Source organism: Talpa europaea (genome assembly GCF_964194135.1).
Source record: "Talpa europaea genome assembly, chromosome: 6".
Lineage (NCBI taxonomy): Eukaryota > Metazoa > Chordata > Mammalia > Eulipotyphla > Talpidae > Talpa > Talpa europaea.
The window spans coordinates 34,690,872-34,714,438 of record NC_140072.1 but is presented as its reverse complement, the minus strand read 5'-3'; the positions used below and the strand labels follow the sequence as shown (position 1 = coordinate 34,714,438).

Sequence of the window (23,567 nt, the reverse complement as noted above, 5' to 3'; positions counted from 1 at the left end):
TCAGATGTCCTTTCCGCAGTCGGGGCAAAGGATGTCATCACTCTCCGTGAGGAAGCCGCGTCCCACCAGGGACAGCGAGCACTTCTTGCAGTTAAAGCAATCGTTATGCCACTGCCGTTCCTCAAAGGAAATGTACTTTGTGCCACCAAGTCCTGTTAACAGAGAAAAAGAATATTGGATGAAGAAAGAAAGGGAATATTGCTCATTAGAACTGGGCTACTGGGACTGAGTCCTGGCTTGATCCGTTTCAAAGCTTGGAGTGCGTAATGTGGACAGTACGTATTTTGTAAGTGGGTGTTGGTATACACTATTTACACAGGCATAAGTCATACACCAAACAATCTTGAACTCGTAACTATCAAGAAACATATAAGCCGGCTCTTGAGCTATGTGATAAATACTATAATTATGACTACCTTCTTGTTTGTATTTGTTTTCTTAAGTGTTTTTCCTACCGGCATGAAACTCCATGAGAGAGGGAGTTGGTTTCTTTTACTCCTTCACTGGGTTCCTCATGTCTACTGCTCAAATATTTCCTGATTTGATGAATGAAAGGCTAAAGGGAGTGCAGAAGAAGGAAATGTTATTTTTCTCTGGGACACCCACTGCAGACTTCACAAGAGGTGATAATGTGGGTGAGTGGGAGGATGGATACTCTTGCAAATGGAGCATGGTGAAACAAGCTATGGAAGCAGGAGCTTAGGGGACAGAGTTGGACAAGTTAGAGGTTTAGTGAGGGTGGTGGATGATGCTGCCACTGAAATAGCTGGGAGAAAATGATGAAGATGACATTGGAGAAAGCCTTTTTATATTTTAAATAGGAAAAATAGTAATTCATTTTAATTGAATTGCTTGACTCTTGTTTGATGCTAATTCTTATCAAATGTTCAAGGTGCATTGGTCACCTATTACAATATATTTGGTTTATACTGCCACTGAGCTCCTGAAATAGAACAGAATCAAATATATAGGCTTATCTTAGAGTTGGAATGGATTTTGGTCAAATTTGGACCATGAATCCAACTTACAAAGGGTTCTTTCCTTAAATAGTGGTTCAAACTACTATATTGAAAAGTAAATAATCATTTACAATAATATGAGGTCTCAGACTTGCATGAGTAGTCTGGAATTCACTAATAAGTCAATTTTTTATGTAAACTAAGTGACTAGACTGACACTGGGCATTAAATACTTTCATTTAGGGAGAGACCTTAACACTAGTTGCCTGCAGCTAGTTAGTACCAAGAAACATGACCCAGAAGGCAGAAATTTTTAAAGCCCCCTAGGTATTTCCAATATGCAGCCACGTTTGAAAACCTGTGGTTTAGGCAATAGTTAGCTGTAAACTTGATTTAGGGGCAGAGAGTGCAGAGTGATCGGAAGACAGCTGTTTTTCTTCTCAAAACTCGGAGTTAGTAGAAGAGCAAGAAGGTGCTAGGATGGATGCCCCAACATTTCTACCATGCTATGTTTCTCCTTCCTCTCACTTTTAGTAAGTCCTATGACCTTGCAGATCTGTGGTGAGGAGGAACATTGGTGGAGAGAGGCTGAGCAGTTAGTGATAGAAGTTCTGCTGGGCAGCTGTTCCAGGCTGAAATCCTGTTTGAGAAGCTCGGTGTTCCTTTGAGAAGCAAGTAGGGCAAGTGGTAGAAATGAGAGCCAAAGGCGGCCCACAGGGGATGAATCCTCCTAAGTGGAAGATGTATATATATAGTCGCTTCTCATTATCTGAGGGAGTTATGTTTTAAAAGATTCTGAATACAGTAAATTTTGAATCATTGCTCCTGAAAGAAACACAGGGGTTAGGTTCCTATGAGCTTCTGGTCACTACATTTTCATCAACAAATATACATAACTATTGTGTGTTTCAGCTTAAAGATACCTTATTTAACGCAGTAAGTATTGCTGACTCATTAACTGAACTTATGGCCAATCATCCCATAACTCATGCCTGGAGGAAGCTTATGTGTATTTCCTCCGTGAAGCACATCATTGCTTCCTGCACTTAGGAATGTAGATAGCACTTCACACTGTGCTTGGGGGTCATTCTGAACAGCAAAATTGCTGACAAAAGCATGAAAATGCAAAAAACAAGGCCTAAAAAATTTGTGAAAAGAACCATCGTTTACAATGTAAGAGTTGAGAAAAGGAGGCAGAACGTCTCCTTGTTCCATCTGGGCTGGGAATGTATGAGACAGATGACTAGTCTGTCACCTCTCTGCGGGTCAGCCAATGACCACAAAAGTACCATGAGTATTAATTTTGGAATTACAAATAAATGTTACTGAGTAGGCAAATGACAGTATGGACTCAATAATGGGGATTGATTGTATGTATGTGTGAATTAAGAACCACCATACACAAAAAATTAGAAAATATCAAATTAAATTTATTTTAAAAATCATTTAAAGTTTGTTAAAGAGAAAAAATACTAAGTAGGGAGCTATTCCAATTTAATCTACACCAGCAACCATGCACAACTGGTAATCCAGGTAGTAATTCCAAAATTCCCCTGCAGGTTCCTGAACATTTGTCTCTGCATTCAGAGAATTAACTCTCCTATTTGGAGGGAAGTTTCCGTTTAGTTTTTCTAGTGTTGTATTTTTTTTTTTCCAGTGATAGAATGGTAGTAACTACCATTGACATGCATATCTCATACTTTATGTTTAGAAGTGCTTTTATGTAGATTGTCACTTTATAAAGTTTAATTTTATAAACATGATATTTCCATGATAATTACTGTGCAACAGCATTAAAAATTAATATGCTGGGGCAAAAGATTGTATTTCCCTTCTCTAAATGATGCCAAGGGAAACGTATATAAATGACTGGAATGGCACATCTTGGCACAGGAAAGTTTAATTGCTGTGCTCCTTTAGCGTCTAGGTAGATCAACCTGCCCTTGCTCAAAGGGGGAACCTTCCCTCGCTGTGTGAAGGCAAGGTGGGGGCGCACCGGAAGGAAGGGTCCCTGGGACACTCACCGCTGATGGGGTGGGTGCACCCAGCACACTTCTTGGCATACAAGTCGCAGAAGCAGCTCAGGCAGTAGGCAAACTCATCCCGGGACGTGAAGCGCTGCCCAGACAGCGGCTTCTTGCAGGCCGTGCACACGAAGCACTCCTTGTGCCAGGGCTGGTCCCGGTAAGTGACTCCCCCTGTGGTGATGGGCTGGGGGACGCAAGAGGAAGAGGGTCAGCTTCCTGAGGACATTCTCCATATACTTCCCAGTCTCAGCAAGTACCTCAGGACAATGCAAGAGCCTCATCCAGAAAAGACCCAGTTTGTGTTAAAAGTCACCGAGAGCCTGGCCTCATGCTGGCCTCTTGGTCCTCCCCGCAACATACTGCAGGCCCTGGCTTTCCTGCTTGAGGCAAGGATCCTGGGAACATAAAGCACAGGTGTTGGTGGTCAGGCTGCATCGCTTCTGCCTGCAGCCTGGAGGCAGTGCCAGGAGGTTAAGAGGGGAAACTAGCAGGGAGACCCGCATTTGAATCCTAATCCTGCTCGTTGCCAGCCTGTGCCTGTTGGCAGGTCTTCTGTAAGGACCTCTGTGCCTCATCTGGTGAGACTACACGAGAGAATCTTTGGGAAGTCCTCATGAGGAAATCTGGTAGGTGGTAGCCTCTCAAATATCACCTACAACTCAGTCTAATCATTTGCTGATGGTGGGAGAAAGAGCAAGTTTGGCAGTTGCTGATTCCCTAGTGAGGGGACGGGCATCCTGGGAGGTTTGGGGAAAATACGCCCAATGCCTGCCTCTCATTCTGTCTTGTGGTCATAGACGTTTGTGAGAAGAAGCTTCAAAGGCAGATGCAATAGAACTGGCCTTCAATCTCTCAATTTTATCTAGTTTTTTTTTTTTTTCCCAGAGTGTTGCCTTTTATATTCATTTTAGAAATGGATGAACAATGGAATTGACTAAGATATCAGAGGAGCCAGCATAACAGAAAGATGGTGACAGGGAAGAAGCAGTAACATCCCACCTTCACACATTTTATTCTGTAAACACTGCTGTGTCACATAGGCTTATCTTCACATAGGCTGAAAAAGTCCTTACAGTAGGGCAGATACTGTTTCCATCTACAGATGTGTGAACAGACCTCCGCAGGTTAAGTGAATTCACAGCTCATGGCAAAGCAGGGGCTCTAGCAGTCAGGACTTTATTCTTTTCATTGAGCCACAAACCAACAAAAAACTTCCTCTAAGCAGGAAGGAGCAGAATTTACGCAAAATATGTTGAGTTGCAAGGTATCTGTGTGCTACAGGAGGTGAGTGAATGTGGGATGTCTGCCTTTGAAAAGTTACAGAAAAGTTACAGACAGGCCAGTCATTAAGACTAAAGTTAACCAGGCTCAGGGAACAGCAGCCAGGCCTTCCCCTGCAGATGGAGACCAGCCAGGGCGCCAAAGAGCAGGCGGTGGAGTCGGGACAAAGTTCTACAGCTGCACTGCTCAGGGCAGCCCGATGGGTGAGCACAGGTGCTCAGGGTGCCAAGGCTGCATCTGTCAGGGCAAACCCACATGCAGCAAAGGGGCTCTGCTCCGAAAGGGCACAGGTGTGGGGGCAACAGGGTGAGCAGCTGTGAGCCGCTTCCTATAGGCCTTTTCTTTATTTCACTAACAGAAACAGCACATAATCAACTGGGTAAGTTTCCCCTTTACTTCTCACACCCCTTCTACCCCCCTGCCCCATCTTTCTCTCTCCCTCCTCTTCTTCCTTCTGTCCAGTTTAGCAGTGGATTTTGTTATTCAAGGAGACCAGTGTGACAAAGAGCTCTGGGACAGTAAGTTCCCCTTTCCTTTAACATCAAATTACAAACATGAGCAAACATTTGGAAAGTTCTAGGAAAAAGAAGGAATAAGGCGATTTCACCTAGATCACAGCGCATGTCTTTGAAAGCAAGACCCGGAACACAGGCCCAATGGATACAATCTACAGAAGAAAGAACTATGGGATGCGAGGTGAGGCAGGCATAGGTTTCATTCCACTCCATCTTATACGAGTAACCTCTTTTGGAAAGGCGAACTGACAGGGGCCACAGCAGCAAACTGACTGGGAAGCACAAAGCCTGGGAAGAACAAGATACCTTGTTGCACTGAACACACTGCAGAGCGTATTGTTTCTCGTAGCAGGGCACACAGAAATTCTGATTGTCTTTAGGGATGAAGCTCTTGGTTCCAATGGGCTGCTGGCACCGATGGCACATGAAGCAGGTCTCGTGCCAGCTGCTGCCCTTATACTCCATTTTGCGGGTACCTGTCATGCGAGTCAAGAAATAAAGCGCAGGGCTGTTAACAAGGGCTGCCTTGGAGTCCCGGCAATCTGCATGGAGAAGATAAGGAACAGCCACACTGTGGAGTACTATGTAGCCATAAGAAAGGACAAGATGTGGTCATTTTCAACACGATGGATGGAGTTTGAGAGAATTACGTGTATGTAGTAACGCAAGTCCAGAGGATACAAACAAATCCCGGACATTTATATAAAAGATAATCCAATAATGCAAAATACTTAGAAAAATCAGTGAATGTCAATAAACACCTTAAGGGTTCTGGCTTAAGAAGGAGAGAGAGGGCCTCCCCAGTGGTGCAGCAGGTTGAGCGCATTGCTGTGAAGCTGTCCACAGCCTCTGCAATGCGGGTTCAATTCCCGGCCAGATACCCACATGGCGCAGCAGACCTCTCCTGTCTCGCCCGCTGCTCCCCTCAGCAGTGTTTTCGTTCTGTCTGCAAGTTCTGTTCCCCTCCCTGTCTCTGGTGAATCCTCTCACCCTCCCGCACTTCTGGCCTGTACCCCAGTTCTTGTATAAATAAGTAAATCTTAAAAAAAAAAAAAAAAAGGAGAGAGAGGGAAAAGGGAATTTATAAGAGACGGTGGTAGGGAAAAATAACCACAAGGAAGGAAAGAAAAAGCAAAGGAATAAAAGTTTATTATTTACTTTCTTAGAGTTAATTGAATTCTGTTTTTAACTCAACATTAGGGAAAATGAAACAGCAATAAAGGCTGCTTAGAGACTATGAATGCAGGATAAGATGACCTTTAAATTCCTATTCAATTTTTTGATCTCTGATTCTAGATTTTCTTTCCCCAAAAATGCTTTGGAAAAATGATCTTCATTGGCTTTTCCTTTGATCGATGATTTAAAAAAAAAGTCCTAATGAATGGAAATAGTTTTGGTTCACTACTACTGGCCACCCCAAACCTTCCTCACACCCACTACCCTCAAACTTGATTCACAGCAAATACTCACTATTTGTTGATTTATGTTTTTCTCATACTTCACCAAAAAAGGGCATAGATTTATAGGATGAGAGGGTTTAAGATAGATATGTGAGCACCCTTTGGATGAAACAGAAGAAAAATTAAGGGGAAAGGTGCATAAAGGATGAAGAAATAGTAAAATGCCCCAGACACTGGGGCTGCTTGGGGCCAGCATGCTGCGTGTGGCTGGGACCACACTCCTGTGTCCTGCAGAAGTGACATGCGCATAGTCACACTGTCCACACACTCAAAGGATGTGTGTGGGTTGGGAGGCTGGTACGAGAGGGAATTCGGGGAGCTGGAGCGGCACAGTTATCCTCAAAACTATAGAATTTATTCGTAGGGTGAAGAATCCTGAAAAAGGAAAACTACCTCAAGCAACTGAATTTCAGGTGAAAACGGTGGAATGTTTTTCATGTCAATTTTTTCCCCCATGTACTCTTGATTCGTTACTTGCTTTTTTAATCTCTGAACTTCCCTTTGATAAAGAACCAATGGATTTTATCAGTGAAAAGAGGGAAATTATGATTCTCATTTAAGACTCTATGCAAGGACACAAAAGTGCATCTTGGTGTGTTCTAAAATAACAGAACTGTCCTGCCGCCCGCCAAGAATCCACCAGGCATTTCCTGCCCTGCATCAGACACTTGTGTAAGTATTGCGCAGTGCCAGCAGGTGGCAGCAAAACTCCTTGTAACAGATCTGCATTTTCCAACAATTCTCCAGCAGATGGAAGCACAGTTTAAAGGTGTGCCTTCTCTCTCTCTCTCTTTTTTTTCTTTTTTTAAAAAAGATTTATTTCCTTATGCATACAAGAATGGGGTACAGGCCAGAGATTCGGGGGGTGAGAGGATTCACCAGAGACAGAGCAGGGAACAGAACAGGCAGATTGACCAAAGTACATTGTTGAGGGGAGCAGCGGGTGAGTCAGGAGAGGTCTGCTGCGCCATGTGGGTAGCTCCCTGGTCGGGGATCAAGCTCATGCTGCAGCGGCTGCAGACAACTTCATAGGCTGTGTCTTAACCCCCATGCCACCAGGGAGGCCCCCCTTTTACTGATTCCATAAGCAAGCAAGGAACCAGAAACTTGGTGAAGGATTAATGGACAGTGTGAGTCGGCTCAAAGTCCGCAGTGCATCTGTGAGAAACTTCTGCCTGTTTGCAGAAGTTCATTTGGTAAAGAACAGGTGAGCCTTAGGGTTATCTATGGTTTGTGCTGGTTCTAGTTTCTTGACTTCATCAAGAAATGGGTTTTCATCGAAGGTGGAACCAGAGGACATGGTTTTCATTTAGGACTTGTCTCTTGCCTAATACATATTGAATTTCAGTACAAAGCTGTGCTGATGCTGTATTGCTATTCACCTTGATCTGGTTGTAGCACGTTCAGAAATCAAACCAAAGTAAGGAAGAACTACATGACTTAGGGCTGGTTTCCTTCTTCCTTTTTTGCAAACACCAGGCTTTTTCTTGATACCCTGCCTTTGGTGGCCATCCATTTCCTCTATTTCTTATTTCATCCAACAAAACACAGCTCATTCTCGAAGACTGCTCAAAGGTGACAATATTGAGGGTCCCCCTGCCCGCCTCCCCCGCCCAGGGCATGTGTCTGCCTAACAGCAGGTATCAGCCAGGTTTCTACAGCATTCCCACCTAAAAATTCTAAAGAGATGACAGTGGAATATTGTTCACTGATGCGCGCGCGCGCGTGCGTGCGTGTGTGTGTGTGTGTGTGTGTGTGTGTGTGTGTGTGAAGCGGGGGTGGATAATGTTAGAAAATGCTCTGCCCTGGACCAACCAACTCTCTGTGTCCTCCATCCCTGCACCTGGCTCTGCCTTCTCCTGGGCTAGCCCGTGTGGCTCCCGTTGCTGTCCTCACTGGGTGACAGTGTCCAGGAGTTGGGTTCTGACCCCACCGATGTCAGGAAAGAGGCACAAAGCAAACATCTGCCTGGCTGTAGAGCTGAAACAAATATTTGACCACATTGTGTTCTGAACCCACAGATGACATCAAGGGAGAATTCCTTGGCACTGTTATAAACCAGGCACTATAATAAACCCGCCTTGTTCCCTCCTGTACCCCCATCTCGCTGCCATTCACCTCCCTGGGGAGACTTCAGAAGAGTAAGCAGACTGCAGAGTCTGCCTGGGGCCCTGCAGGAGCTCACTCTCTCGCGAAGGAAGCATGCTTCTGCTGGTGGCCCCGAGAGAAAGAAACTACAATGTCACATTGGCCAAACTGCTGTTGAACTTAAAGTAATAGCCTGGGGTTCAGGAAGGGGTCACCAGGGTCCCAACAGTTGTTGGTGGCTGGGATCACAGGACCTCTGAGAAGCAGAGCGAGGACCTGGGTTTTCTGGCTCCTAGTCCAATGCACTGAAACTGCTGAGGGATTTCATCAGAGATGGTCCCGGCACTGCTACTTTGCATTCCTACTAGTGAGGCTGTGTGTGCCCGACACCACAAACGTTCATCTTCTGTGTCCTCTACTCCTCCTCCTCCAGAAATAACCACCTTCACCAAGTGGGAGCTGGTGACCCTCCAAGCCCAAAAGGCCCACCTCTCCTTCCTTAGGGAGAAGGTGGTGAGGCTGAGACCACAAGGCCTCAGGGAAAGCGCTGGATGACCCCAATCCTGCTAGACCAGGAACCAGGGCTGCCTTTACATTTCTTTGCTGGTGAGATCAGACAGGTGAACTTGAAGGTCATTTAAGCTTAAACTCATCAATGCCGTTCCTTTTCCTGTGATTTAACTGCATCCTCACTGCAAGTGCCTGAGCTGGGGCATCTTCCTCAACACAAGGACAGCAAAGTGAACAAGAAACTCCCTTCCCAAAGGTTCTGCCCCAGGGTGTGCAGCCAGCTAGGCAGATGCTGAGTCCAGTGTGTACTCGCACCACCCTCAGGATCGAGACCCTACCACCTGGGGCCACCTCCTTGGGGCCCTGTCCCACTGTCCTGATGGCCACCCATGGAGTAAGGAAGGAGGGACAACTGGACAAGGAGGCCTGCAGGATGGGTGCACAGAAGGGCAGGACACTGCTGAGGAGCTAACAAACCAACAGAGCAGAAGGTGGACACGGGCGAGGACGTGCCAGGCCCAGAGAGGCCTGGCAGCAGGGGAATTGTGGAGAGTGCGTGCGGGAGGAGACACTCTGGCAGATATACCAAGTGGGAGGTGTGAAAGGAGCTGGGAAGGAGGGCTGAGGGAGCTCTGCTATGAGTCATGATGGAACCTTCTTTGGGCGCTTGTCATGAAAACCTAGTTAAGATTTAATTTGTTGCTCAACCACTTTTGTGTCCCCCTTGCTCTGGGCCTGTCGTGCATGCCTGTGTGACTCCTTGTGGTCAGCCCGGCTCTGTGTGGGTTTCCAGTTCATTCCTGCTGTCAGCACCTCCAGGCCCCTCATCTCTCACACCCGCAGCTCTTGAAGAGCCCACAGTCTCCTTGAGAGCAAGGAGGCCCCCTGGCCTGGCCCTGCCCCTCCTGCTAACCTGAGCCTTATTCTTATTTGATCATCACTGTCACTGCTGGGCTGATGAGAGCCCCAGAACTCAGGTGCTTCTGTTTGAACTCCCCAATCCTCTATTAAATCACGGCAGTGTGCATCCTAAGTGCTACTCCTCCGGACTGGCTCCCAGGTCGTCTACGGCTTCATCCTATCCTGCTTTCTGCGAAGGTACACCTTCTAAGATGTTCAGTGGATAGAGTTTCTCTCCTGTTTTTATGTGGCTCTCGTCGGGATGCCAAATGAAAGAGTCTCAAATGGGACAGATGCTAAGAAAGTTGATTTCACTGGGAGTCATATTTTGCTAAACCTGGCAAGGCCACCGCTCGGCCTGGTCACACGAGGGATGTTGCTGACGGGATCTGTCCTAAGCACTAGCAGGGCCCAGGTCTGTGCTGTGTCTTGGGGTCCACACTCTACATGCTTCTGCAAGGGCCTCTCCTCGCCCTATTTCTATATGCATGCAACAAAATTTATTTTGTAAGTTTTGGATTTACAAATTCCACAACATATATTTTTGTTGACTCCTTTTAAAATAAGATTCTTCTCTCACGAAGAACAAAACAAACATCCCCCCAATTAGCAAGGGACACACAATCCTGTCCTTCCCTGTCAACAGGTACATCATCTTCTTACCTGGGCCACTTCAAGGGCAACTATGGTTCAGTCTGGAACATCATGCCTGCCTGGTTAGAGTGTAAACTCCACGAGGGCAAAGGACAGGCCTCCCCTTGGCTCACTGCTCTAAATGGCACCGCCTAACACTCGGGAGGGGACAGTGCCTATTTGCTGAAATCACAAAGGAGTAAAATTCAGCAACAGAAGGAACGCGAGAGACTTTGCGTGGCCTCTGGAGGGCTGACCTGGCATGATGGTCTTCTTGCATTCCTGGCACTTCGACGAGTACTCGTGGGAGTAGCAGTCTGTGCAGAGCAGCTGGTCCTCCTTGGCCGCGAAGGGCTTGTCCACCAGTGAACTCTTGCACCGCGAGCAGTGGAAACAGGCCTCATGCCAGTGCCGGTCCTTGTAGGACAAGTCCTGCAGACCCAGACCACACGGGACAGTGAGAGGAGGCCATGGGGGCTCCAGGCTGCCCTGCCTGACCCCCAGGATGTGGTGCAGGTGGCAAAGGGAATTGGGAGGGGGGTGGAGGCCTGTGACTGCACCTGGATCATGATAGCAGCTGCCCAGATGAGGAAGGTTAGACTGTTTTCTTGTTGCATTTGGAACAACCATTTAGACAGGTGCGTGTATGTGTGTGTGTGGCCGGTGGGGAGGTTGAGGGGTGGAGAAAGAAGGAGCAAGGCAGAGAGAGAGGAGCTTTTGAAAAACAAGTGCATTTCCCTTAGGTATTGTGCCTAAGAAAAAGAACAAAAAACATGACTTTTCACTGATGCTTCTGAGCAAAGGGAGCTCAGCAGACTCAATCCTGACAGCAGGATCGTGGTGGTCACTGATGGGAAGGGAAGCCCTGAGTGGGGACATTCAGAGGGTCCCTGAGGACAGGGCTCTGGTTTAACCTGGTACAAAGCAAGCCGGGTGTGGCCCCATGGAGGTGCTACCTGCTGCTGTCAAAACCCAGGGATGGCAGAGAGCAGAGTAGAGGGGACAGAGAGGAAAGTGAGCCGAGAGAGCATGAGCAGGGGTGAGGTGGGAGAGAGGGGTGCTTTGTGGAGCTGTGCGTGAGGCTAGAGGGGCCCACCAGGCTCAGGCTGGAGCGGGAGGCACCTTCATGTCTGCAAGGAGTGGAACTGAAATTTATCTTCAGGGTAGTGGACAAAGGCGGACCTAGTGGAGAGTGCAGTGCTGAGGTTGTGTGTGACAGGTGGACCAGGACATCAGGTTGGGAAGAGGACAGTGCAGAACCACCACAGAGAAGCAGGGGCCTCTTTGGACATACAGGCGGGAAACAGAGGCAGGCGTGGCAAAGACAGTCCACACACTTTAGTGAAGGGTGAAAAAGAGATGTGAGCACAGGATAGGAAACTGTGTCGACTCTACACTACCTGTGATCCTGCCTAAGGGAGAAGAAGAAATGTAAAAATCGCCTTTTTAAAGTGGCATATGGCTTTTTGAAAGTGCCAATACAAAGTTAACACAACCAATTCCTATCTAGCTTTATCATAAATGGGATTTTTGTTCTGTTGCCCTTCGTATACCCAACTGTAATCTGAAACCATCATTCGTTTATTAATGAGGCAGACACAGAATTGGGGGCCACTGTTTGGTTTCCTGGGCGGGCTTCCAGACCTGTGGCATTCTGAACCCCAGCTGCTCCCACAGACGCCCTCGGGAACATCCTTCCCAAGATATCTGTTCCCAACACCACAGTCGCAGCTGGAGCGAGGTCGAGTGTAGGACGGGAAAGCACTCATCTTGGATTTGATTAGAAAGTCCTGAAATCCAAGTCAACTCGGAGTCCAAATGAGAACAAGCAGTTCCCTTTTGATGAAGTACCGGGGTGTGTTTTCCCAGAACCTTGAAGCAAACTGAAGTTGTTTGATTTGGTGATCTTTTTGTATACTGTTTTAGTTGAGGGAATTTTTAAAAATATAAATGTTGAATGCTTTGAAAGCAGTTGGGTTGCAGGGAAGGGTGTGCCTGACCTTGCTCCCTTGAACATGGCTCCTGTTAGCAGTTTGTGTCCTCAAACACCTGGGAACAGAATTACAGCCAACGAGAGATAAGGAATGAAGTGCAGAATCTTCTTGGCCAGGGGAGCAGGGATTTCTTTCTGTGAGACTGATTTCGTTTACTGAAATGTTCCCCTTTCCATTTGGTGAGGCCAACCTTTGGGGCCTGTGAGCCGGGCAGACCACTGTCTGCCTGTTACATTTCTAGCCTAAAGACTTTGGAGAAATTTGGAGAGGAAAATCACCTTTGCTTTATTGGTTATTTGGCTTTATTGGTTATTTTGGCAATGAAATAAAATATAAGCTGTTTTGAGCTAATGACTATAAATGCAAATCATTATACACTGACAACTATACTCTGCGTACATCCCTTCTTCAAAAATAAATCATTATTTTTCTCATCCTGGATGTTGATAATTATTATCCCACTGTGAGTTAAAGGCACTGTGCAGCCCTGTAAGGTAAATATTATTACTGAGGCTCTAAAGGTCAATAAGTTGCTCCTACTCACACAGCTGGCCAGTAGCTAAACTAGGGTTTGAGTTCAAGTCCTTCTGATTTGAAAGCTGTCAACCATACCAGGTAAAATCCTGGTAAAATCTGTGTTATGCTTTGCTTCCAAAAGTTAACCCTTCATGAGCTCTGCATACACCCCCTGAAAAAATTCAGAAACAATGCCATATGAATGCAATTCAGCAATACCTTGGTTTAGACTTCCAATATAGTCAAAGGAAGCATTTAAAACCCTATCCAACAAGAACAGCAATTGGCGTAACATAAAAGAGTTGAGGTCCTTGGTCTTGCTATCACTGTCATAATGCTGACTGCAGAATAAATGCATTAAGAACTGTATGGAAAACAGTACTATAGCTCGTCCAAAAATTGAACACACAACTACCACGTGACCCAGCAAGAGCACTTTTGAGTATATGCCCCAAATTGTTTGTATTTGTAGACAGACCCATGTTCATAGCATTTATTCACAATAGCAACCCAAGTGTCCACGAAGAGATGAGGGATAAAGAAATGCAGCTGCACACACAATGGAGTATATTTCATCTCATAAAGGAAGCAAATTCTGATACTTGCTACAACATCAACAAACCTGGAGGCCAGCATGCCAAGTGAAACAAGCCAGTGGCAAGAAGACACATCCTGTGTGATACAATGCAGACAGGACTCTGCAGCAGTCAAACCGATAAAGACAGAAAGTAGAAGGGTGGTTGTCAGGGACTGAGAGGAAAATGGGGAGCTGCTGTTTACTGGGTACAGAGTTTCAGTTTTGCAAGATGGAAAGCGTTCTAGAGAGCGGTTTCACAACAATGTAAATGTACTTGGCAGTGCTGAGCCATACAATTAAAAAGGGCTATGATGGTGAATTTTGTGTTATGTGTATTTTGCCACAGTTAAAAAAATGAGCTGTGACTGTCATGTAGTCGGTCAAAACATTTTTTTGAGAAGTTAGTCGGGCTCCCTCTGTACAGACTGGTCACCTCAGAAAAGATTGGTATTGTGGAAAAGTTGCACAATGTTTTCCACATTCTGTGAATCACTGCCTGGGTAAAAGGAGAACCCAGAGGCTGGGGAGTGGGGAGAAGGGGTATGGCAGCTTTCCGGGAGACACTCTAGGGGTCACTGTTGCTGCCCTGCCCGGGAGCTGACACCACACATGGGGGCTACAGGCTGACAGTGAAAAGAGAAGGCAAGAAAATAAGAATTCAAGGAAATTTGCCTTTTGGGGCTGACCTTCCAGAACACTGAGGGAGGAACCTCCATGGATGACGAAAGAATGTCACCACTTTCTCCACCCTGCCTAGCGTGTCCCTGGGAGGAGGGAAGTGTGAGCAAGGTGGTTAATATGACTGAGCAGTCATGGAAAAGCTAATGTTAAAACGTTCATGTGGATCTAAAGCACTGCAGGGATCGATTGTTACTCCAGTTAACATTTCTGGCATGAAAACACCGTGTCTATCGTTAAGGTTTTAAATCAGTGGAAGGCTGATTTGTTGACAGACATTTGATACGAGAAAGGGCCCCTCTAAATTTAGGGACTGTTGACATGTCCTTACTAGACCATAAGCATCAATTTGAGACTTGTGGTCTTTCCCAAGGCCACCCTTTTGACGCTGCTCCTCCGGTCCTCGCTCCGGGTCACTAATCCCTGCTCCTTTCAAGGAGTGCACATTCCTCTGAGTGGGTGATCTAGAACATCCCCCGATGTGCACTCCTCACCTCAGCTTTCGCCTTCAGAGTAGATGCTGGGAAATGCTTCCCGTCCCATCCTCCACCCTGGAGAACTTGGTCGGGGCCCCTTCCACAAGATGACCTGGGCTGAGCTAGCCCTGCTTCCCTTTCCTGGGGCTGTTGTGAGTCACCCACACGTCTCCCTCAAAGTCCTCTTCCCTCTCTGGCAAATGCATGCACACACATGTATTTTTGCCTTTATACACAACAATTCCTGATTTGGTTTATTCAAAGATATTTGTTATTTCTCGAAAGCTCCTGACAAGAAATGGAAATGGTTTCCCTATAGATCAATATGTTCATTCTCTTAAATTTCATGGTGTGCAATAAATAAAAATAGTCTGTAAACAAACTTTACATCATTGCTGTTGGTGGTGGGTCCTCAGTGGGCATATAATTGACCTACCCCTCCTTCTAGCTGGAGACAGCGCTGACCTTCTTGGGGAAGCAGCTGTGCATGCAGGCAGTAGGGTGCCTTGGGTGGCTCACCCTCACCCCCTGTGTTATGAGCAGCAATGTTCCTGGCACCCTAGGAACATTGTAATCAATTCCATTGATTAAACTAAAGGGCTCTCAATTCAAATCCTGGCCATGTACCACTTACTTCATAGGACAAGTCCTTTCCTGCTTTAGCTTCTCATTTGTCAAATAGGAATAATAGCAGTGACCATTTTGCTATGAAGATTGAGTGGTACGGCTATTGCATGTAAAACATTTTAACATATAAGAAAATATTTTTACTAAGCATATGTAACTTGGTATATTGTGATTGCTCAATTAATGTTAATATTAACTAACACTCAGATCATAGCTAATAGTGAAAACAGTTGTCTCAAAGTGTCCCTGGCTGAAACAATTACTCGTGAAGATAGTAATGTGTTAGAACTTTCCTTGCCTTCAAACTCCCATGTTAACAATGCTATCACTCTATTTATGAATAGTGTTTTTCACTTCCTTAGCCCTTTTCAGTCTAAAATTTTTTCTTAATCCTTTCTTACTTATTTTGAGTCATCCAATAGCCCTATGAGATAAGGTTTGATTTTTTTATAGATGAACACATTTACAACCATGTGAAAAAGCTGTGAGCTACATTTTCTGGAACATTCTCATTGCCTTTCAGCCTTCAGAGATCCAACAAAACTCAGATATGCATGTTTTGCTCATTTTTTTTTTTTTACCTGGCAGAGCAGTTTCTTTACAAATTGCTCCCAACATGCTTACCCAGCCTCACGTTCTGCCCTGCTGCCTTCCGTGCCCCTGCCTATGCTGCCCCTCGCCTTGGAAGGCCCCTTCTCTGAAGTAGGCAACTCCACTCAGCAGGAATATCCCCAGCTCTGCGAAGCTTCTCCAGCCATAAGTGATGTTGGCTGCAGGACAGGCATGTGCCCCCACACCCTAGTTAACACAGTAAAGAGCCTATGTTACACTTCTCTTTAAAATCGTATGTGGGGGCCTCCCTGGTGGTGCAAGGGGTTAAACACAGCACAGTGAAGCTATCTGTAGCTTCTGGAGCATGAGATCGAGCCCTGATCAGCTAGGGAGCTACCCACATAGTCCAGCAGATCTCTCCTACCTCACCTGATGCTCCCCTCAGCAGTGCATTTTACTCAGTCTACCTGTTCTGTTCCCCACTTTGTCTCTGGTGAATCTGCTCACCCCTTGTACCTCTGGCCTGCACCCCAGTTCTCCCAGTTCTTGTATGCATAAATAAATAAATCTTTAAAAAAAAAAGAAAAATAAAATCGCACATGGAAGTCCTATCTAACCAAATACGCTCTCAGGTTTCCTGAAGTTGTCTCCCTCAGGCTCTCCAATTGGGTTCTCTTTGGAAGTCTGGGTTAAGTTAATTAATTCATGTCACAGCTTCCTTCTGGGCTCACATCTTAAGAAATTTACAATACCTAGGAAGTGAGAAAAGTCTTTATGGCAAGAGGAAGGTAACTAAATACTGCTGGCTTTGCTTTTTTAGGGCACACTGAGGCTGTGGGCCAACAGGCCATTCTCTGAGTCTCAGTGTGAGGCAGGATTTTAGGCCGATACTCTGGAGATTAGTGAGAGATTGGAAAAAGGCACAAAATAAGCCAAGAAGTTGGTTTATAATTGATTAGATCCGTGCACTTGAAGCCGAGTGTCAAATCATGCTCTGAATATTTACTTGTAAAGACTTGGTGCTGAATTGCCTTTTTCGTCTCTTGCGTTCACAGCTAGAAATAGATCTGTAGTTTTGGTTCTTAATACTGAGCTGGTCTCATCTAGTTTAACTTTGTTCTATACAGAGTACATCATCTGGACCTCCGAAGATGTCATCTAGATGTTGGAGGTACGTGGCTAAAAGTATAGACTCACAGATCAATTTTCCAGAGCTTTAAATTGTCCTAAAAAGACCCTGGCTTCCAAGTCCTCTAGGGAAAGAGTGCAGAGGAAAAAAAGAAAGGAAAAAATCTTTTACATGTCCCAGAAAAAATGCCAAGGCTAATCTTGTGCTCACAGAAATGTCATAAATTTCAGCAAAAATGTTGATAAACAATGTAAGATAAGGCCCAAACACTTCCTTTCTGATTTTATATTTTTCCATTTCAGAAACATTCCTAATATGAGAAGTGCCTGAAGGCTCCTTTGTCAAGACTTCAGCTCAGCCATGGGCTAGAGGAAGTGGCCTGGGGGCCCCTCAACCCCTCAGCCAGCTACAAGTACCTGCGGGCAGCAACTGTGTATTCTTCAACTGCATAAAAACAATGGTCAGGAAGAAGAGATGGCAGAGGTGAGAGCACTTAATGTACTGCTCTCAGGTGTCCCCTCTCCTGAACTTCTGACTCCCCACAGTCCTGTGAGATAGGGATCCCTATTGTGGACAGGATATAACTCTGTGCAACACTTTCACCCTCTGTAAGCCTCTGTGATTCTTCCATAAAACAGAACACAAAAAGTTCCTCTCCAAAGGGAATTATGGGGAATTGAGATCAGGCAATGAAGACATTTTGCAGCGCCTGGACAAAGGAACCACTCCATGTGTGGAGCTTTTAAGCCTGGTTGGAAGCTCAATGCCACTTTCAGGTCTGCAGATGGTTTTTTGTTCATGACCATGTCTTCTGCTTTCCCTGGCACACAGGTGGGCTTGTGAGCCTATTTGACTGCCTGGTACTTACTGGCAGAGACATGGAAAATTCAAGCCCGAGTTAGATGTAGGGCCCCATTTGTTAAAGTCACTGATTTGTTAAATGTATGGTCCCTCCAGTCATCTCTGGAGTTATTGGCCAATCTATCTTTTCTTTGTTTCTTGTAATTCTGAAGCCCAGGACTTAGGTAGACCTATCCAAGAACCATCCGTAATCTGGCTAAAAAAGTATTTTACTGATATCAACAAGTATCCAAGAAAAATTTCAGAAAAAAACATGCCAGCAAATCATGAAATTTTATTTGTATTATTTGTTCTCAACGATTCTACTAGCCAGAAAAATGACTGATTTTTCTCTTGGAGATCACAGCATTTTCTCTAAGGAACGAATGGAAATAAAGGATATAACTAAGTCACTGCCTAGAAATGACTTTCAAACATGAAAGCTAACTATGAAAACAGCCTGAAGTATCATCGATCTCATTTAATAGTCAGTAAATACCCACAAAATTAGTGAAATTTCTATGGTCTTATGAATATTTAAAAATTATACACACATGTCCTTCGGCAGGAGAGGGAAGTGAGGCTTCTGGTGCCTGAGCTATTTTAAGAAAGGAGAATGGCACCAGATCTGACAAGCCAGTCGCTCAGGCCTGAGCCCGCCTGCCAGGACTTTGGCTATCCCTCCTGAAATAACAGGAACATTTTTTCTATCATTGTTTCCTTCCCAAAGTCAACTCCACAATTATTTCTGAAAGTCAAGAAAACCATTCCAACTATTGAAAAGCCCCAAATGGCAAGGTCTCACTTCAAATCAACATCTCTTTTTCTTCCAAAATGTAGAAAATCACAAGGCATAACTCCACATATAGTAAACCATTCATCTTGGTTGAAAAGTTCAGCACAATTAACTCCTGACTTTACAGCAGTTGATTTTGTTGATTTTGGCCCCATTTAGGGGATTCTTGCTTATTTGCTCACAAAGTATGTGCTGAAGAATAACTAGTTTTGAGAGTCTGAGGATCTTTCCATTAAATCACATTGAAGAAATGATAAGTGATTTTTATTTTGTTTTGACTTCAGCCACCGGTTAAGAATGATTAACCCCAAATATCCAATGTGCTTCCTTTAAATCAGACTTGTTCTGTGTCAGAATAATATATGAACCTCTCACCTCCTTACATCTTTTTCAGGTAAAACTTTTACAGACATTTCTTTCTCTGCCTCAGGTTTTTCTTCAAACTAGACATTGTTATGGTTCTTTTTTATTTATTTTTTATTTATTTTTATTTATTTATACAAGCACTGGGGTATAGTCCAGAGGCACCAGAGGGGTAAGAGAATTCACCAGAGACAGAGCAGGGAACAGAACAGGCAGAAGGACCAACATACACTGCTAAAGGGAGCAGCAGACAAAGTAGGAGAGGTCTGCCCCACCATGTGGGAATCTCCCTGGCCGGCCGGGAATCGAACCGGTGCTACAGAGGCTGCGGACAGCTTCACAGCTTCACAGTGCTCAACCCGCTGCGCCACCAGGGAGGCACTGGTTCTATAATGAGACTGATAAAGAGGTGAAGCTTCTGAAAGGTGTGTGGAGGGAATGTGTTGTAGAAAGAATAGGAAGTAGTCAGAAGAAAAGCAGAAGGTTGGAGTTTATGCCACTGACTGGCCTTTGGCATGTGGAGGGTTTTGTGTCTCTATAACACAGTAACTGATGAAGTGGGCACACTTGTTTGTTCTCCACTTTGTAGATGTGAAGGTGGGCACAGAGGAGTCAAGGGCTAGCCCAAGTGCGTATGGCCAGGGGGATACAGAGCCAGGACTGGAGCCAGGCAGCTTGTTGTGGAAAAATGGAGGGGATAAGAAAGTCCATTAAACATGGCGGGATTTTGCATCAGGCAAAGCTAGAGACAGGAAAGTTAGACTAGCAAGTTCAGCTACTTTTTGCTCATGGTGGCCAATTCTGCTTTTTACACAGGACAGCTGGTGAGTTTTACTTCTTCTAGGCGTGGTGTGCCATTCCTCTGAAGCTGGAAAATACGTGGCTGCAGCCTGGTGTCAAATGGCCCAGGTTGCACCTCCTTTGCTCTACTGAAGGCAAAGGCTTCTTTCCACACAAGGCGGAAATTATTCCTCAGTTGTCACCGAACACCTAGCAACAGAAGCTGGCGGGGCCATTTATTGCTTACTGCCTTTCTTAGGAAAGATGATCAAAGAGAGTCAGCAACATGCCTTGGGTGTGTGAGAACTGTCCACGTGCAAACAACGCAGCCTAACTCAGTCAATCAGAGATAGATATTGGTATTTATAACCATTGAGGAGAGTGGCAGAAATCCCCAAAGAGTACAAAGCAATGAAAGCAGGAAAGAGATCATAAAATGCCATGAGTCACCCCAGAGTCTATTAAGTTGGGAGTTCCTTTAGAGATTCCACAGTGACTCCATCTCCTACCGGTTCTGTGGCTCTCAGGATTATCAAGCATGTTTTGTAGGTGAAGTTACTGGAGATCTTAGAGACATAGGTAGATCCTGGGGCATCCTTTGGTGGTCCAGGTTGGACTAATTAAATGCTGAGTATAGGCCAGGATTCCCAACACTCAGCCACAGCTAGTGGGTGTGTCTGCTGAAACTGCTGTGTCATCCGCAGCAGGAAAAGTGGTCATTCCTTGTGCCCTACCCCTCATGAAAGGAGCAATGCAAATCCTGATCTTCTCCATAAAAAGAAAAGACCCCTTAATGCTCCAGTGAACCGAATGCTTGTATGCATCCATATATCTGGAGCTCAGGTTCAGTCATGGGCACAGTCATTCATCAAACATTGATGGATCAGTATCTGCCACCTGTGAGTCGGCATGAGCACAGTAACATCAACAGTATTGGGAGGTGGGGTTGGTGGTTTGATAAGAACACTAATAGCTAGAATATTAGAGGAGAACTTGGGAAGAGAGAACTAAGGAGAACTAAGCACAAACCTCCTGCAAAAGCACTAACCAAGCACCCTAAAGTCAGGAGTGGGCAGAAACCAAATCAGCCAGAGTGAAATGGATCAGAAAGGTTATTTGAAGGATCCAAGTCCATCAGATGGAATTCCAAGAGGTGATGAGAATTAGGACTTTAGCACAAAGCCTGCAGAGGCTTGTGGAGGGTGCCTGGGGAGCACCAAAGGGTCTAGGAGTTATGGGGTACTGCTGAGGAGGGGGCCCCAGGGTACCTTGCAGTCACAGCCAATGGGCTTGCCACATTCTTCACATGTACTGGCGTAGAGAGCCTCAAAGCATGCCACGCAGTAGGGGCTCTCCTCCCTCAGGATGTACTTCTTGCCAAAGAGAGATTCTTCGCAGTGGTGGCAGTCAAAGCGCTCAGTCATTTTGACATCCAGCTTTTCAACAACCTGTCCGAAAAAAAGAGAGAATACAGGTTGCAGAGAGCATGCCCCCACCCCCAATGCTGTGTGCACGGAGGCAGTGACCATCCCCCTGATATGCCAGCTGTAGCCCATGGCTAGCTAGCAACTCTGGGTGAATCACAGAAACTCATCCTTTACATGTTCATAATTTTCCATCACACATTTTTTTTTTAGTTAATTGTGGGTGGTGTTGTGTTTGAATGCATTCCACCTCTTGAAAAGTACAATTATTGTTGACTTTGTAAAAAAAAAAAAATCTCAATTTTAGATGCAAGTAAGAGCCCTCATCCCTCCTTTTAAATTTCTGACAGATTTTCATACCTCTTTCTCCCACCGCCCCCCTCCCCATTTTCTATAAGGAGATTTTCTTGAGCTTACCTTTGTGATTTGTAAATTTTAATAGTAAGAAACCAGTGGCAAAAGGGATGGGGATCTGTGTTGGTAACCTGACAGATGCCAAGAATATTGACTCTTGACCTTGACGTGGCCCTGGAAAGCACAGCCTGCCCTGGCACAAGCAGGGCTGCCACACGTCCCTCAGGGCGTGTCATATCTCCAAGATGAAAAGATGATCTTTCCACTGCCAAGGTATCCAGAGAGGAGAAAGAAAAAGACTGGCTTCCAAGAACAAGAATTAACACACGGTGGGAAATGCAGCGTCCGCCATCCATGGACTCCCAGGCAGCACCTTGCACCTTTCAAAGAGGAACAAGAATGCTGCTTTGTGCCAGAGACCCTGCATTTTCCAGAGTGAGCTCATAAGAGTGTGTGAGCAGTAAGAGAGGGGTGGGGATGGAGGGAGGCAAGAGCCTTTTGTTTCTCTGCCTTCTCACCTGCCATTCTTATACAAACATGTTAGAATGATCCAGAAAGAATGAATCTACTGTGAGGGCACTTGATGTGCAGAAACACCTCTAGGGTGTTAAAAACATAGAGTCAATCTTGAGGAATATTTCCTGTGGCCAATATTTAATTTGCTAAACGTGAAAAATTTTATAAGTTGTTAAATATGTAGACTGGCTAGGTAACTCTATGCAATGTTTCATGAACTCCAATTAAACTTGGCTCAGTTTCAGTCATTTCCAACCATTAAAGAGCGAAATTCCAGAAGAACCTCCTATGATACAAATTAAATATTGCTGCTTGGCTTACAAAAACAGCAAATTTGATAGTGTTTATTAATTTCCTACTCTTACGTATACACAATTCTAACAACTGTAAACAAAGAAATGAACATCTTTCCACCATCCATACTTGCTTATTTTTATGTTTATAGAACAATTTTTCCTAAGAGTATTAAACAGGCAGCTGGACACACGTGGCAAGTTCCATCCTTCTGAATCGCTCTTCCTGGGGTTAAAGAAAACACTGTCTGGATATTCTTGTGATAACATCACAAAATGAGGCTCTTGAGCATTGGAATTATTATTCTGAAGCCCAACATATAAATATCCTTTGCACTAAGGCCATCTCAGGTTGCAGCCGCTACGTTGGCCAACGCGTCAATGCTTTCCTGTAACTCTCAAGTTATTGGCCTTGAAAGGGGTCATCATTCATTTCATCACAATGGAGAGCTGTCTTCAGCATATGTATTTTTCCAGTTAAGGCTGCCATATACCTGCGGAGTCTTGTAGCCTAATCTCTCCACACAAATGTAAGAACAATGATTGTAGAATTGCAGAACCATAAATCAGAACTTTAAAAACTGAAAAGGTTTCCTGAGATTATCTATGACAATGAGCTCATTTTATGGATGGAAAAATTGGAACCCAGAAATACTAATGAAAACAAAACCTTCACACACGCTTTCCCAAATAACCATCTAACTCAGAAAAGACAACCTCCCAGCTCAAATCAAAAGGTGGTTCCATGTGAGTTTGAACAGGCTCTGCTGGAGAAAGGACAGACACCATTTCTGTGTTCTCAAGCTCCTGAAAAGAAAGAGCTTTTTGTATCCAAGGGAAGCTCATTACACTCATCTTCCTGGTATGTATTTTCTCTCCTTTCCAACTGCACAGCACCAGGACAGAAATCACCTACGGGGTTAAGCCCTGTGAACAAGCAGATCCGTATCTGCTCAAACAGCGACATCCCCACCATTGAAATGACTCCTGGCGGGAACAGTGCAGCGGCTGTGACCGGCTCCACAGGTCTGACTGGGAGGCGGCACTTGGGTTTGGGTTCTTGTTTTTGTAGAACCATTTCCGATAATGGGGGATCTAGTTCCCACCTTGTTCCTTATCTTCTCTCAGAAGTCACTACAGTTTTAGTGCTTAGAGAGTACTTCTCAAATCAACCAGTTAGGGTGTAAAATGAGTACCATACTATTAGGGACAGAGCAGGATACACTTTATCTGAGAAATTCCTCTTATGATTTCCAGAGAATCACATAACACACAAGAC

At 45.1% G+C, this 23,567-nt stretch overlaps 1 protein-coding gene across 1 annotated transcript; it reads right to left on the bottom strand.

The window, feature by feature from the left end:
- Positions 1-21,125, bottom strand: FHL2 (four and a half LIM domains 2; the record flags this gene model as incomplete). The annotated part of the gene is made up of 5 exons (XM_084234592.1): positions 1-152; positions 2,984-3,170; positions 5,089-5,258; positions 10,631-10,805; positions 20,970-21,125. 5 exons carry the CDS (start codon positions 21,123-21,125, stop codon positions 1-3), a joined length of 840 nt encoding a protein of 279 aa, XP_084090718.1.
- Between the last annotated feature and the right edge of the window lie 2,442 nt (positions 21,126-23,567).